At 42.8% G+C, this 19,982-nt stretch overlaps 3 protein-coding genes across 3 annotated transcripts; 1 reads left to right on the plus strand and 2 right to left on the minus strand.

The window, feature by feature from the left end:
• Positions 1-1,947: 1,947 nt before the first annotated feature.
• LOC104441432 (protein STRUBBELIG-RECEPTOR FAMILY 8) lies at positions 1,948-7,913 on the plus strand. Its single transcript, XM_010054582.3, has 16 exons — positions 1,948-2,451; positions 2,975-3,107; positions 3,198-3,269; positions 3,372-3,437; positions 3,543-3,614; positions 3,722-3,793; positions 4,148-4,219; positions 4,335-4,400; positions 4,474-4,539; positions 4,642-4,952; positions 5,220-5,476; positions 5,669-5,940; positions 6,102-6,237; positions 6,393-6,532; positions 6,624-6,780; positions 7,436-7,913. The coding sequence occupies exons 1-16, from the start codon at positions 2,334-2,336 to the stop codon at positions 7,586-7,588; spliced, it is 2,163 nt and encodes a 720-aa protein (XP_010052884.2). The 5' UTR covers positions 1,948-2,333; the 3' UTR covers positions 7,589-7,913.
• Positions 7,914-7,960: 47 nt separating this feature from the next.
• LOC104442929 (subtilisin-like protease SBT2.4) lies at positions 7,961-12,651 on the minus strand. The gene is made up of 10 exons (XM_010056303.3): positions 12,467-12,651; positions 12,133-12,277; positions 11,308-11,708; positions 11,101-11,193; positions 10,673-10,742; positions 10,118-10,400; positions 9,230-9,570; positions 8,889-9,156; positions 8,525-8,797; positions 7,961-8,435 (listed from the first exon to the last, which is right to left on the minus strand). The coding sequence occupies exons 1-10, from the start codon at positions 12,649-12,651 to the stop codon at positions 7,996-7,998; spliced, it is 2,499 nt and encodes an 832-aa protein (XP_010054605.2). The 3' UTR covers positions 7,961-7,995.
• A 1,123-nt stretch (positions 12,652-13,774) lies between these two features.
• On the minus strand, positions 13,775-19,849 carry LOC104441434 (chromatin remodeling protein EBS). The gene is given in 6 exon segments (XM_010054587.3): positions 13,775-14,138; positions 18,044-18,179; positions 18,730-18,798; positions 18,936-19,236; positions 19,239-19,277; positions 19,409-19,849. Coding segments are annotated over 6 exon segments (669 nt in total). The 5' UTR covers positions 19,506-19,849; the 3' UTR covers positions 13,775-14,111.
• Positions 19,850-19,982: the final 133 nt, after the last annotated feature.

A 19,982-nucleotide genomic window follows, 5' to 3' on the forward strand; every position in this document is an offset into this window, starting at 1 on the left:
AAATATATTACAGCCTAGGTAACACATCACAAGCCATTCAAAAGTTTACTCACTACGTGACCTAAACTCGTAGAGGACATGTGGACCTTCTCATCACCAAGTTGACCACGCAATCGTATAAATTTAGCACAACCTTTGGTATTCGATCCCGACTCCATACCAACCCTATCTCATCTTCCAAATTAAGCATGGATGACTCACATACACCATTAACATTTGACACGTTCAAATTTTCAAATAAAAACCTCGAATCTGAACGTTATGATCAAATGCCAAAAAGAGAAAAGAAAACCCAACCATCAAAATTTGACCAAATCAGCATAATTCTAGTAGGGCGAAAGAGGGTTACCGTTGAAAAGCGCGCCCTCCACTCTTCCTTTCTCTATCCATCGCAAAGCGAAAGGTCGTTCACCAACCGAGGCCCCATGAAAAAGAAAAAGAGAAAAAAAAAAAGGAAAAAGAAAAGGCACAATTTTTGAAACCCCGAGCCTCCGAAATTCCACGTCAGCGCCCACAAAAGGAGAAAGAGCGCGGCGAACGCACACGTGGCGTGCCACGTCGGCGCAAAGGGACAGTTCAGTCATTTTCGAATCGGATCTCCACCCGTGGATCCGGCAGCTCCGGATTTGTCTGCCCACTTTCGCCTGACGCGGTCAGAGGCCCCCCGGCCTTTCCACGGGGCATCGTTCGGCCCGCCCGGTGGCACCGCCCGGTAATTGCGGGCCCGGGTCGGGGGCAGAAGCGTCATTGCGCGGGGTCCCTTCCCTCCTTTTTAGCTCCTCGTGCTTTTCGCTTCGCGGGGCATGGGGCCCGGAGGGGGGGGAGGATCAGGATCCCCTGCGCCGCGGGCCCCACCGCGGGTTCCGTGCACCCGCGTCGCAACGATCGGGTTTGCGCTGTTGCTGCCGACACAGTCAACGGGGCAGGTGGGCGGGTGCGGGTCAGAACTCTCACGAGAGCCATGAAATTTCATGATTTTATTTGGGGAGTTATGTTTTATATTTTTGTCAAATAGTGCACCGGCTGTTTTGTTGCAATGGGAAAGGCTATGGATTTTTCGTTATATTGAAAGATGAATAATCATAACAAATGATAATTTTACGGAAGAAATAATGAATCATCCTAAAAGATAAGTTTGTTTGAGCTCGAATATTTGCTTAGCATGGGCGTTGCAATGGGATTAGTCATAGCCTTCGTGATTGTGGAGTTCTATATGTAAATATCGACCTAAAAATTGAGCATTCCTAGAAGCATCGAAAAGACATTAGATATGTACTGATGTCTTGAGTAGATTTGAAGGGTCACTTCTTATTCGCAAAATACTGCATGAAATAGTTGTGATCATTTTGGATCGACTCATCTGTTGTTCCGGTGGATCACTGAGGTTGTGATTTTTTCTCCAGGGTAGTTGAAAGAAATTTACAAATTTCATCGATTGTTCTCATCCTCCAACTAAGAATTTCCATCTAGTTTGTGTATGCTCGATATAAATCCTATGGGCTGACATAAATGACTTTGGAAACGTAATGCCTGGGAAGGAAAAGAAACGAAGAAACTTCAAACATGGCAAGATGCTTTGAAATTTGAACTATACGAAACACAACTGTACATTTCAGGCCCCGATCAAGATAGCTTTCATGAGGTCATAAGATGGCACTGTTGTCCTAATAATCACTCGATTGCAACGATCTACAAGGCACTTCTAACCTGCCGACATCGATTGGATCGATTATAGGGGATCTAAACACCTTAGCTTCACCGAGAAATGGCACAAAGCCACAGGGAAAGTGACACCAATGGGGATTGAAAAAGATGCATCCTGTGCTTTTGTCCAAGAACCCGAAATTCCCAAGGGGCCAAAAAGGGAAGGGAAAGAAGAGAGGCAAGGAACCCGCCTGGAAAAAGCTTCATCCTTTGCTTGGCCAGCTCCAAACCAAAACACGCCCCCTTTCTCTGTTCCCCATTATTTTCTCTCCCAACTTTTTACACCTCTGAATTTTTGTTTCCTTCCCCCGCCGACACATACCTACATACACACTCTTCCTCTGCAACCTGTTCCTCTCTCTCCTCTCTCCTCTCTCCTCATTTCATTACTCTAATAAGCTTCGAATCTCTCTCTCTCTCTCTCTCTCTCTCTCTTCAGGTCATTTTCCTTAATGGCGATGTGTCTAGCCGCCCCTTATGATCTCCACTCCAACCCCACCAGCTCCTCCTCCCCCTCCTCCCCCTCCTCCCTCTTTTCGTGCCTCTGCTTCGTTAAAGTTTGAAGCTTTTCGGCCTTCTCCTCGTACATCCTGTCTGTCATGAGACACTAGCGAGAGAAACCTCCCACAATGGCCGACCAAAGTGCAGGTTTTTCCTTCTTTGCGGTGCATTTCCGAAGTGGGTTTTTGGTTCTTGCCGTGATCTCTGCCCTGCGCGGGGCGCGGGGGACTACTGATCCTAGTGATGGTAAGACATGTTCGGCTCTTTTCTTGAATGTGTTTGTTCCAACGTTGTTATTGGTCTTTGATCTTTAGCTTCTGATCAAACTTTCTTTTTTCTCTCTCTTTCTCTGAGTTTTCTTTATGGGTTGGTTTTTGGGAGCTTGATCGGATTGGTAGACCTTTAAAGGTGCTGACTTTTGGATTGGGGATCTTGTTTTAAGTGGGCTTCAGTCAAAGAATGAGCTTTTGACTCTGCGGACTGGGGATTTACCCAGCTCAGCTGACCTTCATGATTCCTTTGTTTGGAGAAACTTCGCTAAAATGTTTCATAAACCCTCTTTTACATAATTGAGCTAAACCTGTCAGACAGTGAAGTGAATGAGTGTGTGTGTTTATTGGGCCAAAAGTGTCGTAATGTACCTCTGATGGAGGGTTGGGGCATTATCTGCATGAAGCTCAGCTCCAAATGAGTGGAAAAAGGTTGGGTTTGGCCTGTTATGATGACGATGTAGGGGTGTTAACTTTTTAATGTTCTTGTTTTGTGGCAGTTCAAGCCCTTCAGACTTTGTACACTTCATTGAATAGTCCTTCCCAGTTAACCAACTGGAAAAGCAGTGGTGGCGATCCCTGCGCAGAGTCGTGGAAAGGGATAACTTGCGAGGGCTCTGCCGTAGTCTCCATGTATGTATGTCTTGCAAAGTTAAATCCTGGCATGTTTGATTGCTTAAGTGTGACGTTCAGCTGATAGGTCTTTTATTTTGTGATGAACAGTGAGGTGTCTGGTTTGGGACTCAATGGGACAATGGGATACTTACTCACAAACCTTGTGTCATTGAAGAAATTGTGAGATGACTCTGATGATCTCCTTTTCCTTCATCCCTTGTTATAGTAATTTTAGCTTTCTTGAAACAGCGCTTACCTCTCTATTGATCTTGTGTTTGTCAGTGATTTGAGTAACAACAACATTCATGATGGAATCCCTTATCAACTACCACCAAATCTCACGAACTTGTAAGAATTGAGCATCGCATTATTGGTTTCTCCTGAGTCCCAGAATTATAGTTATTATGTATTCTACTGTTGTCCAATGTAATGATTGGATTAACCACATTGCAGAAATCTTGCTGGCAATAACCTTACTGGGAATCTTCCTTATTCCATCAGCAACATGGTTAATCTTAATTATATGTGAGTAACTTGCTTGAGTTGCTTGCTTGTGTAGGGTTTTCTTTAACTATATAGTTCATTTGCAGCATGCGTGCCTTCTAATTCATAATGTAAATTGATGCTTCTAGGAACGTTAGCCGCAATTCTCTATCCCTATCGCTCGGAGACATTTTTGCCAATGTTTCCAACCTCACTACAGCGTAAGTATATGTTAAGAAGCACAGACTGCTATTATTCTCCTTTTTTTTTTTTTCTTTTTTTGGGTTTCCTTTTTTCAATTTTTTTTTGCCTACAACGTCATTTTTGTCGATAATTTCAATTTTATGGAAATTTCAAAATGGAAAGTCTTGCTACTATTTGACATTGCCTTAGGCAGTTATCTAAACAGTGGTCCAACCATCTTGATGTGATCTTTTTTATTCCATCGTCATTTATAGTTGATTGGTTTTAGTCCTCTTTAATGCCAAAAGTAACATTAAGCTAACTGACATTCCTTGTATATGGATTGTTTTTCATATTTACTGAAAACAATGCATCGCTATATTTCCTTGTAGGGATTTCTCTTATAACAACTTCTCTGGGGATCTTCCTGCTTCCTTCAGCGCATTGGCAAATCTTTCTTCGCTGTGAGTGCTTAGACATTCCGTATACATTTCTTCTCTTCTTCTTCTTTTCAAATTTTGAATGGTTGGTACTCTTTATTCAATTAATGTTTCTCCTCACACAAACAATTTGCTGCAGTTACATGCAAAATAATCAATTGACTGGCTCGCTTAATGTTCTTGTGGGATTACCATTGACTACCCTGTGAGTCCCTGTTCTTGTGCAGCAATTTTATGTCATCTGTTACTGTGTACTAAGATTTCTCTATTTATGGCAGAAATGTTGCCAACAATCATTTTAGTGGATGGATACCTAAAGAATTTAGTTCACTACAGACGTTTATGTAAGCTACTTTACACGTTTGCATTGTCTCTGATATTCCAAAGCTGCATATCGTGATTCTGCTTGTGCGGAAAATTTGATTTTGCTCTTCAAAATGAAACAGATATGATGGAAACTCTTTCGCCAACAGTCCTGCACCTCCTCCACCCCCCTTTACTGCACCTCCCCCGGCAAAATCACGAAACAATAGAACTCATTCTGGATCAGGCACAAGCACACTAGACGGGTCTGCTGGCCAGACATCAGGGTCAAGTAAAGGACTATCAACTGCAGCTATTGTCGGCATTATTGCGGGATCTGTTCTCTTGCTTTTGGTTCTCCTACTTGCTATTTACTGCTGCTGTCGGAAATGCAACAAGAAAAAGAGAGGTGCAAGAGCATCCACCAGGGGAATTCAATCTGTCAAGAGTAATGGTGTGTTTCATTTCTTGTTCTTTACTAATTGTCCTTGTTTATTATAGAGGTGTTATCAAATGTCCCTTGCATTAAGTATATTAAATGAAACGACTAAATTACTTCCCAGGGTAATTGATATAGACCTCTGCTTATTAACTAGCAGCCCGCAAAAAACCATCAATCTTTTATTTCACATGGAACCATATCTGCTGGAACTTTGGTACTGAAATATGGTGAGATTGTGTCTGGACCACTTTGATAATTAATATTGCGTTTTTCTTGCAGTAAATCCTGAGATGCAAGAGCAGAGGGTTATAACCACTGCTTCTGTTATAGACCTGAAACCTCCTCCTGCGGATGTATTGCTGGCCGAAAGGGTTCCCTCGAAGAATGGTTCCGTAAGGAGAATTAAGTCACCTATAACTGCTACTTCATATACTGTTGCCTCCCTCCAAACTGCAGCAAATAGCTTTGGTCAAGAAAATCTCATAGGTGAAGGTTCCCTTGGTCGGGTTTACAGGGCAGACTTTCCCAATGGGAAGGTAAGCCTACGTTTATATGAATGTCTTCATGTCAAGTTAGCTTTGGCAGTTAAAAGCTAGTTAACTCTTCAATGCTCTTTCTTCGTCAAAGGGTTGTTCTTCAGTGTTGATCAACACGAATTGATCTGGCTAAATATCTGATCCATTAAATGGGCAAACTCATCAGACTCTTCTTTCCCTCTCTGACTGTAGATAATGGCAGTGAAGAAGATCGACAATGCAGCACTGTCCTTACAGGAAGAAGATAACTTTCTTGAAGCTGTCTCCAATATGTCACGCTTAAGGCATCCGAACATTGTTACGTTGGTTGGATACTGTGCTGAGCATGGGCAACGTCTTCTGGTTTATGAATATGTAGGGAATGGGAATTTGCACGATCTGCTGCATTTTGCTGAAGATAGGAGCAAAACACTGAACTGGAATGCACGTGTTCGAGTGGCATTGGGGACTGCTCGGGCCCTTGAGTATGTTATATGCTTATGATGTCTCAACTCTGTGCTTGTTTTGGCCACTGCTTGAATGCAATCCTCTGCATCACTTCCCATGTGACAAGTGTGCGTCTTTACCCTTGGTATGCCAGCGGTCAAAATTCCTTATAGAACTTTTTTATTTTTTGTCTTATCAGGTACTTGCATGAAGTGTGCTTGCCTTCAGTTGTTCATAGAAACTTCAAATCAGCTAATATTTTACTTGATGAAGAGCTGAATCCCCATTTGTCGGATTGTGGTTTAGCTGCCTTGACACCAAACACCGAGAGACAGGTAAACTAGTTCGAACTAAGTTTTGATGGTTGATGAACGATGACTCATTTCTTTTATTGTCCGTCTCTCCAATTTTGCGCATGTTTAATTAGCCAGTGGGCCAGTAGTGGCTTATGTATTGGCTTGTAATTTCGTGTTTTGCACACATTTAGCAGGTCTCTGCTCAGATGGTTGGTCAATTTGGTTACAGTGCTCCTGAATTTGCTTTGTCTGGAGTATACACTGTTAAAAGTGACGTATACAGTTTTGGAGTTGTAATGTTGGAGCTCTTGACTGGTCGGAAGCCACTCGATAGGTATACCTACTGAATATGATCTCGTAATGTTTTGCCAACATGTGTTATCTATGTCTACTGATGAAATATCTGTTTGCTCTCGCACCTTCAGTTCAAGGGTCAGATCAGAACAATCACTTGTCAGATGGGCTACCCCTCAGTTGCATGATATAGATGCCTTGGCTAAAATGGTTGATCCTGCTTTGAATGGCATGTATCCTGCAAAGTCCCTTTCACGTTTTGCAGACATTATTGCACTCTGTGTTCAGGTAAATTTCATTCCACCGGTAACTCATGCTAATATGTGCTTATGGGTTCACCATAAGTCTGCAAGTGGGAAAGCAGCTTGACATTGTCTCTTCTGTTGATTTGATTGGAAGTTACATCTTGAGACCATCCGAAGAAGATTTATAATACTGGTGAAACAACTTTCATAATTAATGCCTGGAGAGGATAATGGTAGCACCAGCCCCATCAACATATCAATTGGAGTATACTAAGAAGTTACCTAGCAAGTTTTACTGTGCATCTTTGCCAGATGACTGTTGAATTTTTTCCATCTATTAAAGGTGTTGGATGTATCTTGTTTTTCATTTGTATATGCGCTCTTACTGCTCATTTACTTGACATTTTAAGCCCATATTAGTTGGACTGCCAACTATCTTGTAGGGCAGAAGTTTCCATCAACATCATGCTACCGGTATAATTAGATTTTCTGTCTTGTCATCCCTCTTATCTAAAATATTTTGGGTGTTAAAATAATGTTTGTGATGTGAAAGTGAACCAACCCTTTTGATCTCCCCATGATCCAATTTAGCTTTAAGGTTGTTCCAGAAAGCTGGTGGTTTCTTGACTTACTAAATGATTCTCGTCTTATTTTAACCCTATCAATTTGTATAATCACATGTATTCTCTATCATGCAGCCCGAGCCTGAGTTCCGGCCTCCGATGTCTGAAGTTGTGCAACAGTTGGTTCGGTTGGTGCAAAGGGCAGGCATTTCCAAAAGGCGTTCCAGCGATGAAATGGGTTTTTCATACAGGACACCAGATCACGAGGCAATCGACATGTCGTTTTAAGCTGTGTCTCGGCCACCCCCAAAGTTTCTTCCGATGTTTGCCATTTTGTATAGAACTTTGCGACGGTCAGTTGATGACTAAGATCCACAGATAAACACGAGAGCTTCCTGGAGAGATGGTGTAATTATGAAACCCTATATTATCACTTTACATTTAGGACGGTACAAAGCTAAAAGTTCCACTTAGTATTCCCACTTTTGCTTAGCCCCCCAAGTATTGTACATCTTCATGCCTGGTTAGGGCCTTGGTTGCGTGCTCTCCAGGCTAAAAATAAGCTTTGTTCGATTCAAGTAAAATCAAAGAGACAAGGATTTGCCACAGAAAATTCCCGTTTATTTTGTACTCACTTGTAGCGAGCATTGATCTTTACTTTACATCTTTTGAATCATGCACTACTCGGCACGAAATCAGCCGCCTGGTTGAACTCTTATGGAAAGAGTAATAGGCACCTCCAACAAGGACTGGCTACTTGGATCGGCCGGTCCTGTCAGGACGACTTCGCCGTGGTGGAACTGGCCGAGCTCGGTCGATGCTTTTGTAACTCTAATTTCCATATCAAGATCTTGAACTCCTTGAGGGTCTATTGTGAACCAAGGTGGGTTCACGCTTATCACAGTTCCATTCGGTGGTCGCATCGAGACCACGAACGTCAGCTGCCTGGCGCTCACGTTCTTCACCCTCCTGCGCACCGTTCGAACTCCGGCAAGTGCGGATATTGTTACTGAAGGAAGGTTCAAGTCAGATGGGTAGGTGAGCGGGCGAGCGCAAGATTCTCCGGTGGCTGCTTCCACCACGGACGGGTCAATCTTAGGTAAAGAGCACAGGAAGCTGATGTAGTCTTCGTAATCTGCTTCATGACCATGGAAGCAAACGTAGACACCAGAAAGTTAAACGTTGAATGCATATTTTGGATTCGAATGACAAAGATAAAATTACCTGAAGGGAAGACGAGGCCGGGATTGAGGGCGGAGGTTGGATTGAGAAGACCCGAGCCGACATCGAAAGGAGTGGCGCGACTGAGGCTGCTAAAGTCCGAACCCTCAGCCATTATAAGGTCTCCATAGCTGTCGCGCTTGGTGGCGGTTGTCAGCATCGCCGATGCAATCATGGAAGGTGTCCATGATGGATTGACTTGCTTGATGAGTGCTGCTGCTCCGACGACGTGGGGCGTCGCCATGCTTGTCCCGGAAAGCAATGCAAAACTCTGTCCTGCAATCGAAAGAAAGGAAATTTTTTTAACTCGAACTCGATGAGGGAACGTGAAGCTGACGGTAATCATGAGTTCGGTATTGTAACTCGCCGACGAGAATAGGTTCGGAGGCGCTCATGGGGCTCCATGCCGCCCACACCTGGTGGCCAGGGGCGAGGATATCCGGCTTCAACACATCCATAGGAGTCTTCTTGACATCAATATAGTCCGGTCCTCTTGAAGAGAATCTGCTCACAGTCGGCGCTCTCCCGCCAAATGAAGCCACTCTTCCTTCCCTGATGGCAGCCGTCGCGCCGAATCTGGTTGCCGCTCCTCCTCGACCTCTTACCGTCTCCTGCTCATAGTACCGCGACAGGATCTGCACAAGAGCATATGGCAGTTCTCTCGGTAAAAAGAACCGAATGTAAGCTTACGTATAGACAATGATCGACCTGTGCATCGGCCACTCTCGGGATCATCATCCCAGGAACAGGAAAGGGAATCGGCTCGGAGATGAAGTCGCCGTACGCCGGGTTCGCGACAAGGACAAAGCCTCTGAACCTGAGAGATATTGCTGTGTTGAGGATCGCGGTGAGGGAGGAGGTGCGGTTGAAGAAGCCGGCGGAGAAAGTGCAGATGACTACGCTGCCCAGCACTACAGTAGGGTCCAGGGCTCGAGGGGACTGACACTCCTCGGTGTACGGCGGTGTCCTGGGGAAAACCCCGTACGGGAGGATTGCATCCTTGGCTAGGACGAGCTTGTATTGAATCATGCCGTTTCCTAGAGTTGGTCCTAGTTCATGAAACAGCTCAGTGTCGACAGCTATGATACGTCTTTCAGGCAATGATGTTGAAGCAAAGAATGTCAAACAAAAATACTTGAAGAAAGGTTGAAGAATGAAATCTGAAAGGACAGAAAGGTTGAATGGGCTCCTTCTAGGACATCGAGTAGATGGTCGATGTTTCGTATTCGACCTTATCTTAGGTTGCACATTTTCGTATGAGTGTCACAATTGATTCAGTAAGTCACATATTCATGTCGAACCACCTTTGATTCCCTAAAATGACTAACTTTGCCCCAGGTTCACGTGCCCAGATACCGATGATGATCAATTGGTGTGCTTGGTTTACATGAACTCGATGCACCAAATGGTGGCCCATCATATCGTATTTTCATATCCGTATATTTTAATTCACAACAGTCGATCACAGTTCACTGTATTAGGCAAGTATGCTACTCAACTCCTTCATGTCTAAAGCCAAACTTTTTTTCCCTACTAGAATCCTCATCTCACATACTCACCAACAATCACGAAAGCAGAGGGGGAGAGAGAGAGGACCTGTCAAGCCAACCCCTGAGATTCTTTGGCCGCTGCCGAGGAGGAGAGAGACAGGGTAGGTCCGGTCGGTGGAGGCGGCGGCGACGCCCACGGTCCAGGGGCCGTAGGCCAACACGGTGGAGGGGGAGGGTCCCTTGTTGCCCACCGCCTGCGCCACGAACACGCCGGCTCTCCTCGCGGACAGCATCGCCATGTCGAACACGCTCAGCAAGGTGGGCGTATCCTCCGGCGCTTCATCCGGCCCTACCGATAGCGACAATGCATCCACTCCATCACGCACTGCCTGTTCAATCCATTTCAATTTTGCCCAATCATTCATGAGCCTAAAGTGTGTAGAATAGCAATAACCTTATTACTGGAAAATTTGATTGCATTCAGTATACCAACGTATTCTCAAATCATAAACCACATCGATATTTCCATAGAAATTGCTAATTATATGAAATACCCTTCTATACGTATATCTTGTGCAAAAGATAATTGGTTCACATTAAGAGCATAGCACCCATAAAATGATAATAAGAATTAAATGAAATTAGGAGAGAACAAGCTTACTTGGTCGATCGCGGCGACTACATCCGTCATCGTTCCCAAGGTGGGGTACACAGCCTTATAGACGGCTATTCTGCATCAACACAAAATTGAGAAAAAGAAAACTTACCTCGGAACAATGCTAAGTATACTAAGATCGGTCCATAAATTGATTTACAAAGTGACAATTAACTGCAAATAAATTTTTGAAATACAAGTAAGGGTATGTCCAACGATCGCACCGGGCTTCATAAGGCCCGAAATGGGTTTTCTATGAGCCCGTCGAAACGATGGGCGGGCCAACCGGGCCCGTGAACTAAGTCTACCTTAAAGAGTCGATTAGTGAATTGAATGAACTACTAAGTGGGTCGCATTATTCATGATTTCACATGGAAAACCTAGCAATGGAAGCTGTAAAAATTGGCCCCATCATCATATTATGTATAATATACCTTGCTCCAGGCGCCACCCCGCTGGCCCATCCATACAAGCCATTAGCGACGACCGCCACGTCTGGATTCCCCGCCGCTATTGCCGCCACGTGGCTTCATGGGTAAGAGAGAGAGAGAGAGAGAGAATGAAACCCTAGCTGTGTGAGTTCCACACGTTAAAGTTCATGCATGGAATGATCCTTTTACGTCAATAGTAAAGCGACGAACCTTCCATGCCCAACAGCGTCGAAAGGTGACATAATATCCACCGCTGGATTGAGAGGTCCGGCGGCTCGAGCCCCGGCGGAGAAGAACCTCGCCGAGACTATCTTTCCGTTGCACGAGAACACGGGGAACAGCGGGCCTGCCTCGCACGCGGCGCCAGAGAATCGAGAAGTGCTGTTGTTCAAGGGTGGGAGGCCGAGGTTGGCGAAGCTCGGGTGCGCCGGGTTGATCCCGGTGTCGACGAAGCCAAGGACGATGCCCTCGCCGGCATTCCTCGGCCCACCTAGCTGGCTCCATGCTCCCTGGCGCAACCCCAGGAACTGAGGGGTGTAAGTGGTCATCAGTTTGGCTCCTCGGTCTCTCTCCACGAGCCTTACTCCTGGAGTTTCTTTCAGCCTCTTGGCCTGGTGATTGATCATGAACAGTGTCTGAAAATCAGTACCGTTTCATTCTTTTCTCGTTTCTTTTTCTTTATTCTCCGAAAAGTAGCGGCATGAGGAGAGAAATGATCACTGAATCGGAACTAATGCACAGATCATTTGTTCGACCAGGTCTACGTGACGCGACAACCCGATTCTGTCACTTACAGTGGCAAAAAATATAACGAGTTCATCGGTTTAGCATGTTTATCGATGCTTATCAACGGTGTTTGATTAACCTGCGCTCATCAGTGCTTATCAATGGTTTTTATCAATGCGTTCTTCGATCCCAGTATGATAAAACGCAACACAAGATCGACCGAAGTTTTATAGATTAGCTGAATTTCAGGTTGGATCATATGATAAAGAAGAACTGTAAGATGATAATAATGAAGGGACCTTTCGTGACCTGAGATTCTGTAATGTGGACGGAGAAGCCATTGATGACATGATTGAAGCTGTACAGCTTCTTGTAGCTTCCAGTCTCCAAAACACTCTGCAGAAGTTGGTCATGAGAATTCGCTAGGCGCTTTGCGTGAGCCCTCGACACTTTCCTGAGGATCATTCACAAAACAAACTAGCACGCTTTATCAAAAACAAAAAGGAGATCATTTCACTTATCTAGGGCTAGAGCCTGAAGAGATAGTAAAAGGCAAGCAAACGCTTCTGATCTGATGAACCGGGATCCTTTGCTGTTCGTTTATGGCCAAGCAAAACTCCAGAAACTCGACTATCCTGCTTACCTATTCAAATTGTGCCGGCTAAGCCCGTGCTCAGGCGAGGAAGAAACACCGGCAAAGGCAACAGGGTCTCCTTCCATTAGAGCCAAGTAAATCTCTCGCTTTTCCGCGAAGCAGATCCTGAAGATCGTAAAAGCGAGAAGCGCGACACCTATCCGGGTGGCAGGATTGAAACCCAGACGAGTCATGTTTGATAGCTTGTGGAAGAGAAATGTGAGGTTTGTGACGATGGCAGTATCAATTATCAACCAGCGGATGCACACACATCTTATAAGGAAGGAAACTAAAGGCTTATTCACAGGCTAAATGTGAAGAAGGTTGGTGAATTGCACAATATAAGTTTACGACGGTTACGGTTCATAAGTTTCAGTTTAACGTAAGCAGATTGCTAAGTTGGAAGTAGAATTCAGGTCTTTTTCACGTGTTCCCATCTGCATTTGCTGCCACTCTCTCTCTCTCTCTCTCTCTCTCTCTCTCTCTCTCTCTCTCTCTCCAGAAGAGATGATGGCCATGGTTAAGCCAAAAATGGACTGAATTTGTATTATATTCACTGTCACTGAAGATGCATGTCCTTAATAATGGCTGGTGTATATGGTGCTTGCAAAGGATTGTATTCTCTACAAGATGGAGCTTAGGCTAGAGTATCGTTCATAATTTCATTATCTTATCCCAGAGATACATGTATACAGAGCGCATTACACATTAATTCGCAAGTTAAAACATCCAGCGCAATGAATCCTTTCTATCCAGTAATTCACTTTTGGCATTAATCCTACATTTTTGTAACCATGGATCGAAGAGAAAGGCCGTATAGTAGAAAAATGATAGTACACCAGCCATATTTATTTGAAAATTGCTATAGTTCATTTACCCATATATTTACGTATACATAAGAGCTATGTTCAGATGAAAACGCCATATTCTACTAAATAATTATGTGTTAGGGCCTGACAAAAAAATGAAAATGTTGGAGTTCATATCTTGAGGAGTCAACCACATTTACTGAAGATGGCAAAAGGAAAACCAAAAACTGCATTTCCCAATAATTTCTGATTTTCCGACCTCCCCACGCCCAACCACCGCCAAAATCCAATAGAAAGACAATAGAATGGTAAAACCCATTACATGAAAAATGCGAAGTGAGGACGACTGTGCGTCAAGTATTTACTGCGGAAACTGATCGAATGACAGCTTTTTAGGTGGTCTGAATAATTATGAACGGTGCTAAATCAGCAACGGAATTTCTCGATTGCTTCGCTTTGCTGGCCGAGTGAATGTTAAGCACATAAGATGTAATAACTGAGCAGAAGATTAAGACAAGAGCTTCACATAACCTTAATAAACATTTCGAAGGAAAACCAGGTATTCAGAGTTTTTACCACCCCACACGGTCTGACTCCAAAGGAAGTAGAGCAACTCCAAAACCAAATTCTCCCTGGACGCACTACGGATTACATCACGACTCTCCTAAAACTAGCGCAGATACATATATCCTACGACACGCACGCAAGTCACTAACACTGTCACGTCAGACCATGGTACGCAGCACTGTACACATCATACAACGACTAGTTACTATTTCTGCAAATAATAACAGCGATGGCTCCTTATCCAGCAGCAACTGCCACGTCCAGGGGACACCTCACCTTCATCTCTTCCGACGCTTGGAGTCAACCTGTATACAGTTATCCCCATTGATAAATCAACCTATCTTTGATATCAACTAAAGATTATCATTAAGTAAGGATCTGCTGGCACGGATATATAATTCCTTTTGCATACAAAAATACATGACATGCTAACTGCACTACTTATATTAAAATGATGCAACAAAGCAAATCCTCCAGCCTAATCTAAAGAAAATAGGGTCCACAACCACCATGCTGATAAAAGATATGTGGAATCAATGAGTAAATACACGGGGGAGCAAAAAGAACTGGGGATGAAGGGATCTCAATGAAATTATGCATACAGAGTGGTACAAGGGTTCATGATGGGTTATGAAAAGAGAAAACCAAGACAGATCATTCTTCCAAGGAGAAACCAAAACTGCAAGTAGCTTCCCATCTACAATATGTAGTAGAATGATTCAATGGGCTGTCCAGCAAAACACAGTACTTGTACATTAACTTAATCAATTAGCTCCGGTATATCAAATATGAAACAGCAATATGCATAAGCATACACACAATTTTACTATCTTCTATCTCACCACTTCATAGTCCCATTATTACATTTACAGCAACACATGTGTTAGCTCATCACAGTATAATGCAAAAATTTTCGATGAGACCCCATATGTAGCCCTTAAGCTGTAAAGAAATCCCTAAGTAAAATCATGAAACTGAAAATATGGGGCAGATATTCTTTTATTACCAAAGCTTGACCAAGGATCATATTGAACTGCACGAGGAAAAAAATTCATTAAATTTTGCAGAAAGTACACTTTTTCAATTCAAATCCAGACAAAGTACTCGTTGAGTTTTAACATAATCCATAATACGGTGTTGAGGACTGTGTATTACAAACTACACATCTAATTAATTGTCCCACATCTGACATTGCATGAATCTTCACTCTTAAGCCATCTATATAAGCCTATACCATTACGTCTAGGAACCATAAGTGAACTTTGATCTTGAATCATTCTGCTATATATCATGGAAAAGCTTTTAATGGTTTGTTTCCAAATTAGAGAAAAGTCAAGGCTCACAGTCTATTCAGGTGAAGTGAATATGAATCAGGGCAATGCACAGCCTAGAAGATGGTTTGAAGACAAACAAGTACCCAAACACTCTTGACTGCTCAAGAATCTGAATTTACTTTTTCATTTGATTAAGAATGAGACTAAAGAATGGACAGAACAGAATGAGCCCTACAAGAGGATAGCAAAAGTATCTTCACCATATATTTAGATGATCAACTCTGTTTTCCCCCCTTACTGTTCAGAAATGATCAAAATTAAAAAGGAAAGAGAGATGAAGGGATAAAATGAACTAAATGTCAGTGCTATGTTAGCTACAGTATGACTCTTGTCATTTCCTGAATATTTCCAAGATATCCATCTTTGTAGTCAGTTTACATTAAGTATACCTGCCTCTTTACTGTGGACAATCCATGTTCCGCATCATGATACATATGCAGTCAATAAACAGAAGCCAACAGTATTAAAAAACACCTTAACATTATCATGAATTTGATGGAAGGAATAATGCAACCTATATCATAGGTGACTCGAACATCTTATAGTTCAAAGAGCATAATCACACTCTGACTTTAGATAAGAAGCAAATATGTTTTGCACTCACGGTTTCCCTCCCTTCACTTATTGTCACAAAACTATTCAAAACATGACTTAACCAATTTTGGTGGCACTACTTCATCAAAAAAACTGTGCCTCCTAAGACGTGTATACAACTCAACCTGGCAAATTAAGCATTACAAAAAGCATTACTTGCAATGAATCATAGGCAAATGCTGCCACAAAAAAAAAGTCATTAAGTTCTTAACTAAGGTTATGTGAACAAGATCGGTCCAATAAATAAGGGCTATTGATGCCTTCAATGTCTCAGCAAACACATTTTCAGAAGCATCAGGTACATATTTGTAAGATGTTAAAGTTATGCCTGGGAACATTAAGAAGCAGAGGGAAAGGGGGTTGAAAAGTGAGAGCAGATAAACTACTTGCAAAGAATCATAAGCCAATGCTGCCATAAACATGGCAAGAGAGATGCTGTAAATAAGGCTCGTGATGTCTTCAATATCTAATAAAAACACTAATTCAGAAGCATTGCGTGCAGATTTCTGTTGAGTTAAAGTTATGCTTGGGAATCTTGAGAAGGAAAACAAAAGGGGGTGGAAGCAATAGAAATTGCTTTTGGAATTAATATTTGGTATAAAACATCTGCATTTACGCAATTATCCCCCAGTCGAGGAATCTTCATGAAGAGATGGACAAAAGTATGATCACACTCAAAGGCTGAGAGCATAATTGGTAGTTACACTACCCCTCCTCATTCTTATTCATAATCAAAAGTAGTTCTTACATTCAATCAACTCACAAATGATGCATATTCTATGCCAAAAAGTTACCTTCACAAAAATAATATTTAAAAATCAGGATGACTAATAAACAGTACCAATGTAGGGATCATCAGTTTTCCATGTTCTAGCCCCCATTAGAACATTTTACACAGCCCTAAACAGACATTGCTCACACTGGTTAATTACGCTTGAATGTCCTTGCAGGTGAGCCTGACCATTCAAAACAACAGAAAGAAAGAAGGGAAAACAAAAAGGAGAAGATGCAAAAACTAATATCTAAGACTCGTTGAAGAAAAGCTCTCTGAAGCTTTTCTCACTTTTATTTTTTATTTTTTTGAATGTTAAACAAGATTTCATCAAGAAGAAACCACCCCTATACAAAAGGGCTTCAGGTAGAAGATACCTATTACTGATTCTAACATTTCTACTGAGATAGATCCTACAAAACCAAAAGTGAAGACTGTACAACCAATTATTCCTAAAAAATCCCAAGAGGATTCAGCTCCTCGAATTTGTTCCTCTGTCCAAATGAGCCAAAAAAACAAGGAAAGGAATCATCTTAAAAAAGGAGGAGCTGATTTTCTTATGTTAAGGTCATGATGAAGCATCTCCTGGTCTAACTAAACAAGATAATAGTCAGTTGTTTAGAAATACCAACCTTATGGTACATAACAAGCACAATAAAAAACAACTGATGATACTAGTAACGCAAACACAATCCCGGATATCTTCACTGGAGAGAATCACGAAATACAGGAGTAGGTAACAAAATAAGGAAATTTCTCAAAGAAAATCGTCTCACGTTTTCTGGTCTTGTCCACCATGATCTAATTACTTGCAAAAGCAATATATTCTTCAGTTAGAATGACACTATCCTTCAAACAACATAAAAACTAGACAAACAATAAGTATGCCAGATAGAGGTAAAGACAGTAGAGTCCTCTGGACAATAGAAGGACAATAAATCTTAAAAATAAAAATAAAAAAAGAAATAGGAAGCCAAACATCCTGAATGAAACATTCAGTACCTATTATTAGGTGCCACAAAGATCAACAGATTGCCCTCACATTTGAAAATAAAAACTTTGAACTAGAAAAAATGGAAATTTTCCGGGTACACTAGTTTTGATTTCCCCTTTGCTAAATAATGCAATATATAAAATCTTATTGCCTCAATTAAAATTTCACTATTTCCATAGCTTTCTATAATGAAATTAAAATTTGCTTTCTTTAACTAATATATATACACTATGACAATCCTTTTATTTTTTCTAAATAGAGCGAATTTTTAAGTAATCTTCCATTCCAAAGCTACAAGCAGTAAACTAGATCAAAATGTATGCCTTTGACTTCTCCATGAATTTCGTTTAGCTTTGTCATGTAAACTGAATAATCCAATGAAGAACTTTTGATCCTTGCCACATATAGATCTTATATCAAAACTATCCAAGCAGATATCAAGGTCACTACCAACCAATGAAATGGGAAAACAGAGGGAAAACATAATCCGCAGATTTTAGAAGCAAGCACTATTACCTTTACTTCAGCTGCCGGTGACAAAGAAAATCCATTTTCTGCTCGTTTGACCTCATCATCAGAACATTCAGCGCAGACAAAGTGCTCAAGCTTTTTGGCTTCTTCAATGGTCATACCCACGCACGCTGGGTGATACCTGAGAATTATGATGAGGGAGCACAATGAACTCCGAATTACATGAGGGTACCATTAACTCTTCCATTAACAATCAATATATTGCACAATCCATGGCAGACAAGAACGAGGAAATTCCCCAACAACACCATGAAAGAGCATGAGTTTCACTATATAACATCCAAAATCCAAAATTTTGGGAGAAAATTCGATTAACATAATTCTGGAGTTTTCTCATCTGCTTTGAAAGCACAGATGTGACTACAACTATCAAACCTGCCCTACATACACATGTCAAAATTAAAACTTTTTAATCTTTGAGTAATTCTATCCAAAATTAGTAGCTTTGCTTGTAGACAAACAATGTTAGACTCATCTTCTAACTCTTCTAGAATAAGATACGCAAGTTATCATGCCATTGAACATTCTCATAACCTCCCAAGAACTGATCTTTCTGTGATCTTTGACAAAAGATATCCACGCAACATCAGATGGAAGTTTTTCAACATTGTCCACATATAATTGAACAACCAATTTGTCTCATTGATGAGAGGCAAAGACTAAAGGTATACCAGTCTTTGCATCCTTCACACTGCACCATAAGGTCATCCGGGTTATACGGCATCTCACACTTGCAGTACCTGCGAAATTGAGACACATCCAGCAAAACCCATCAGCCAACAATAAAAATCTCCAACACTAAACCAAAAAAAACCCCACCTTGGTACTAAAACCACAAAAAGAACCCAAAAAGAAAAAGAAAAATGAAAACACTCACACAGCAACACGGTCTGGTATAAACGCCCCAGTAGCCGCCTTATACTCAAATCTACAGTAGTAATCCTCCGCTCCGACATTCTCGAGCTTCGTATAGTTCTTGAACGAATGCACGATGCATTTCCCCTCGATGGTGTGCGCGCTTTGCACGTCGTAGTGATCCGACAGGAACAGCTCCTTCGCGCCGTGAAACTGCCTCCTCCCTCCAATCGACTCCTCCGGCCGGTAATACCACCGCACCCTCACCTTCACGTTGTTCCGCGCGTCGGCCTCGATCTTCTCGATCCGCGCCACGTACGGGGCTTCCCGGTGTCCGACGGCCGCATCAGCACGCAATCGTTAGCTGCGACAAGCAACCCCAACCCCCAAAAAAAAAAAAAACCCCCGGCCCAGCATCAGCATTAGACCGAAAAACCAAGGGAATGACCCCAACATTTCCCCAAGCACGAAGCCACGCGACAACGAGTTACGCACCGCGGACGACCTTGTTGGTGCCCTTGATGGTGTAGGCGTCGAGGTCCTTCTTCGCCGGCTTCGGCTTGGCCATGAGGCCGGGTCGGGTCTTCGCCATGGGCGGCGGCGGGGGTAGGGCTCGAACGGCGTCGCCGGAGCAGGGCTCCGCCGGGGAGGGAGGGGTTCGAGGACGGCGGAGGGACGGCGGAGGGACGGCGGAGGGACGGCGGAGGCGGCGGCGGCGGCGGCGGAATGCGGCGGCGGAGGGGTCGGCGAGGATCGAGGAGGAACCCTAGATTTTGGGGGGGAGGCGAGGAGGGAGGCGAGGAGACCAGCGCTGGTGCTCGGTGGTATTCATGGATATCGGAGAAGAGAGAGAAGAGAGAGAGAGAGAGGAGAGAGAGAGACTCATCAACCGAGTCACTACTGCACACAAGTCAGTCCGGCGATTAGTGTTTGATTAAATCGGATTGGCTTTACCCTAATCTTGCTATTTATTACTCCTAATGACCCAAGGAAAGTAGGAAAGTACAAAAAGTTAGCTTTGATTTTTCGGAAAATGTGTAATCGGGTTTTGTTTTGTTCGATGTGGTCC

Source organism: Eucalyptus grandis, chromosome 4 (assembly GCF_016545825.1).
Source record: "Eucalyptus grandis isolate ANBG69807.140 chromosome 4, ASM1654582v1, whole genome shotgun sequence".
Classification (NCBI taxonomy): domain Eukaryota; kingdom Viridiplantae; phylum Streptophyta; class Magnoliopsida; order Myrtales; family Myrtaceae; genus Eucalyptus; species Eucalyptus grandis.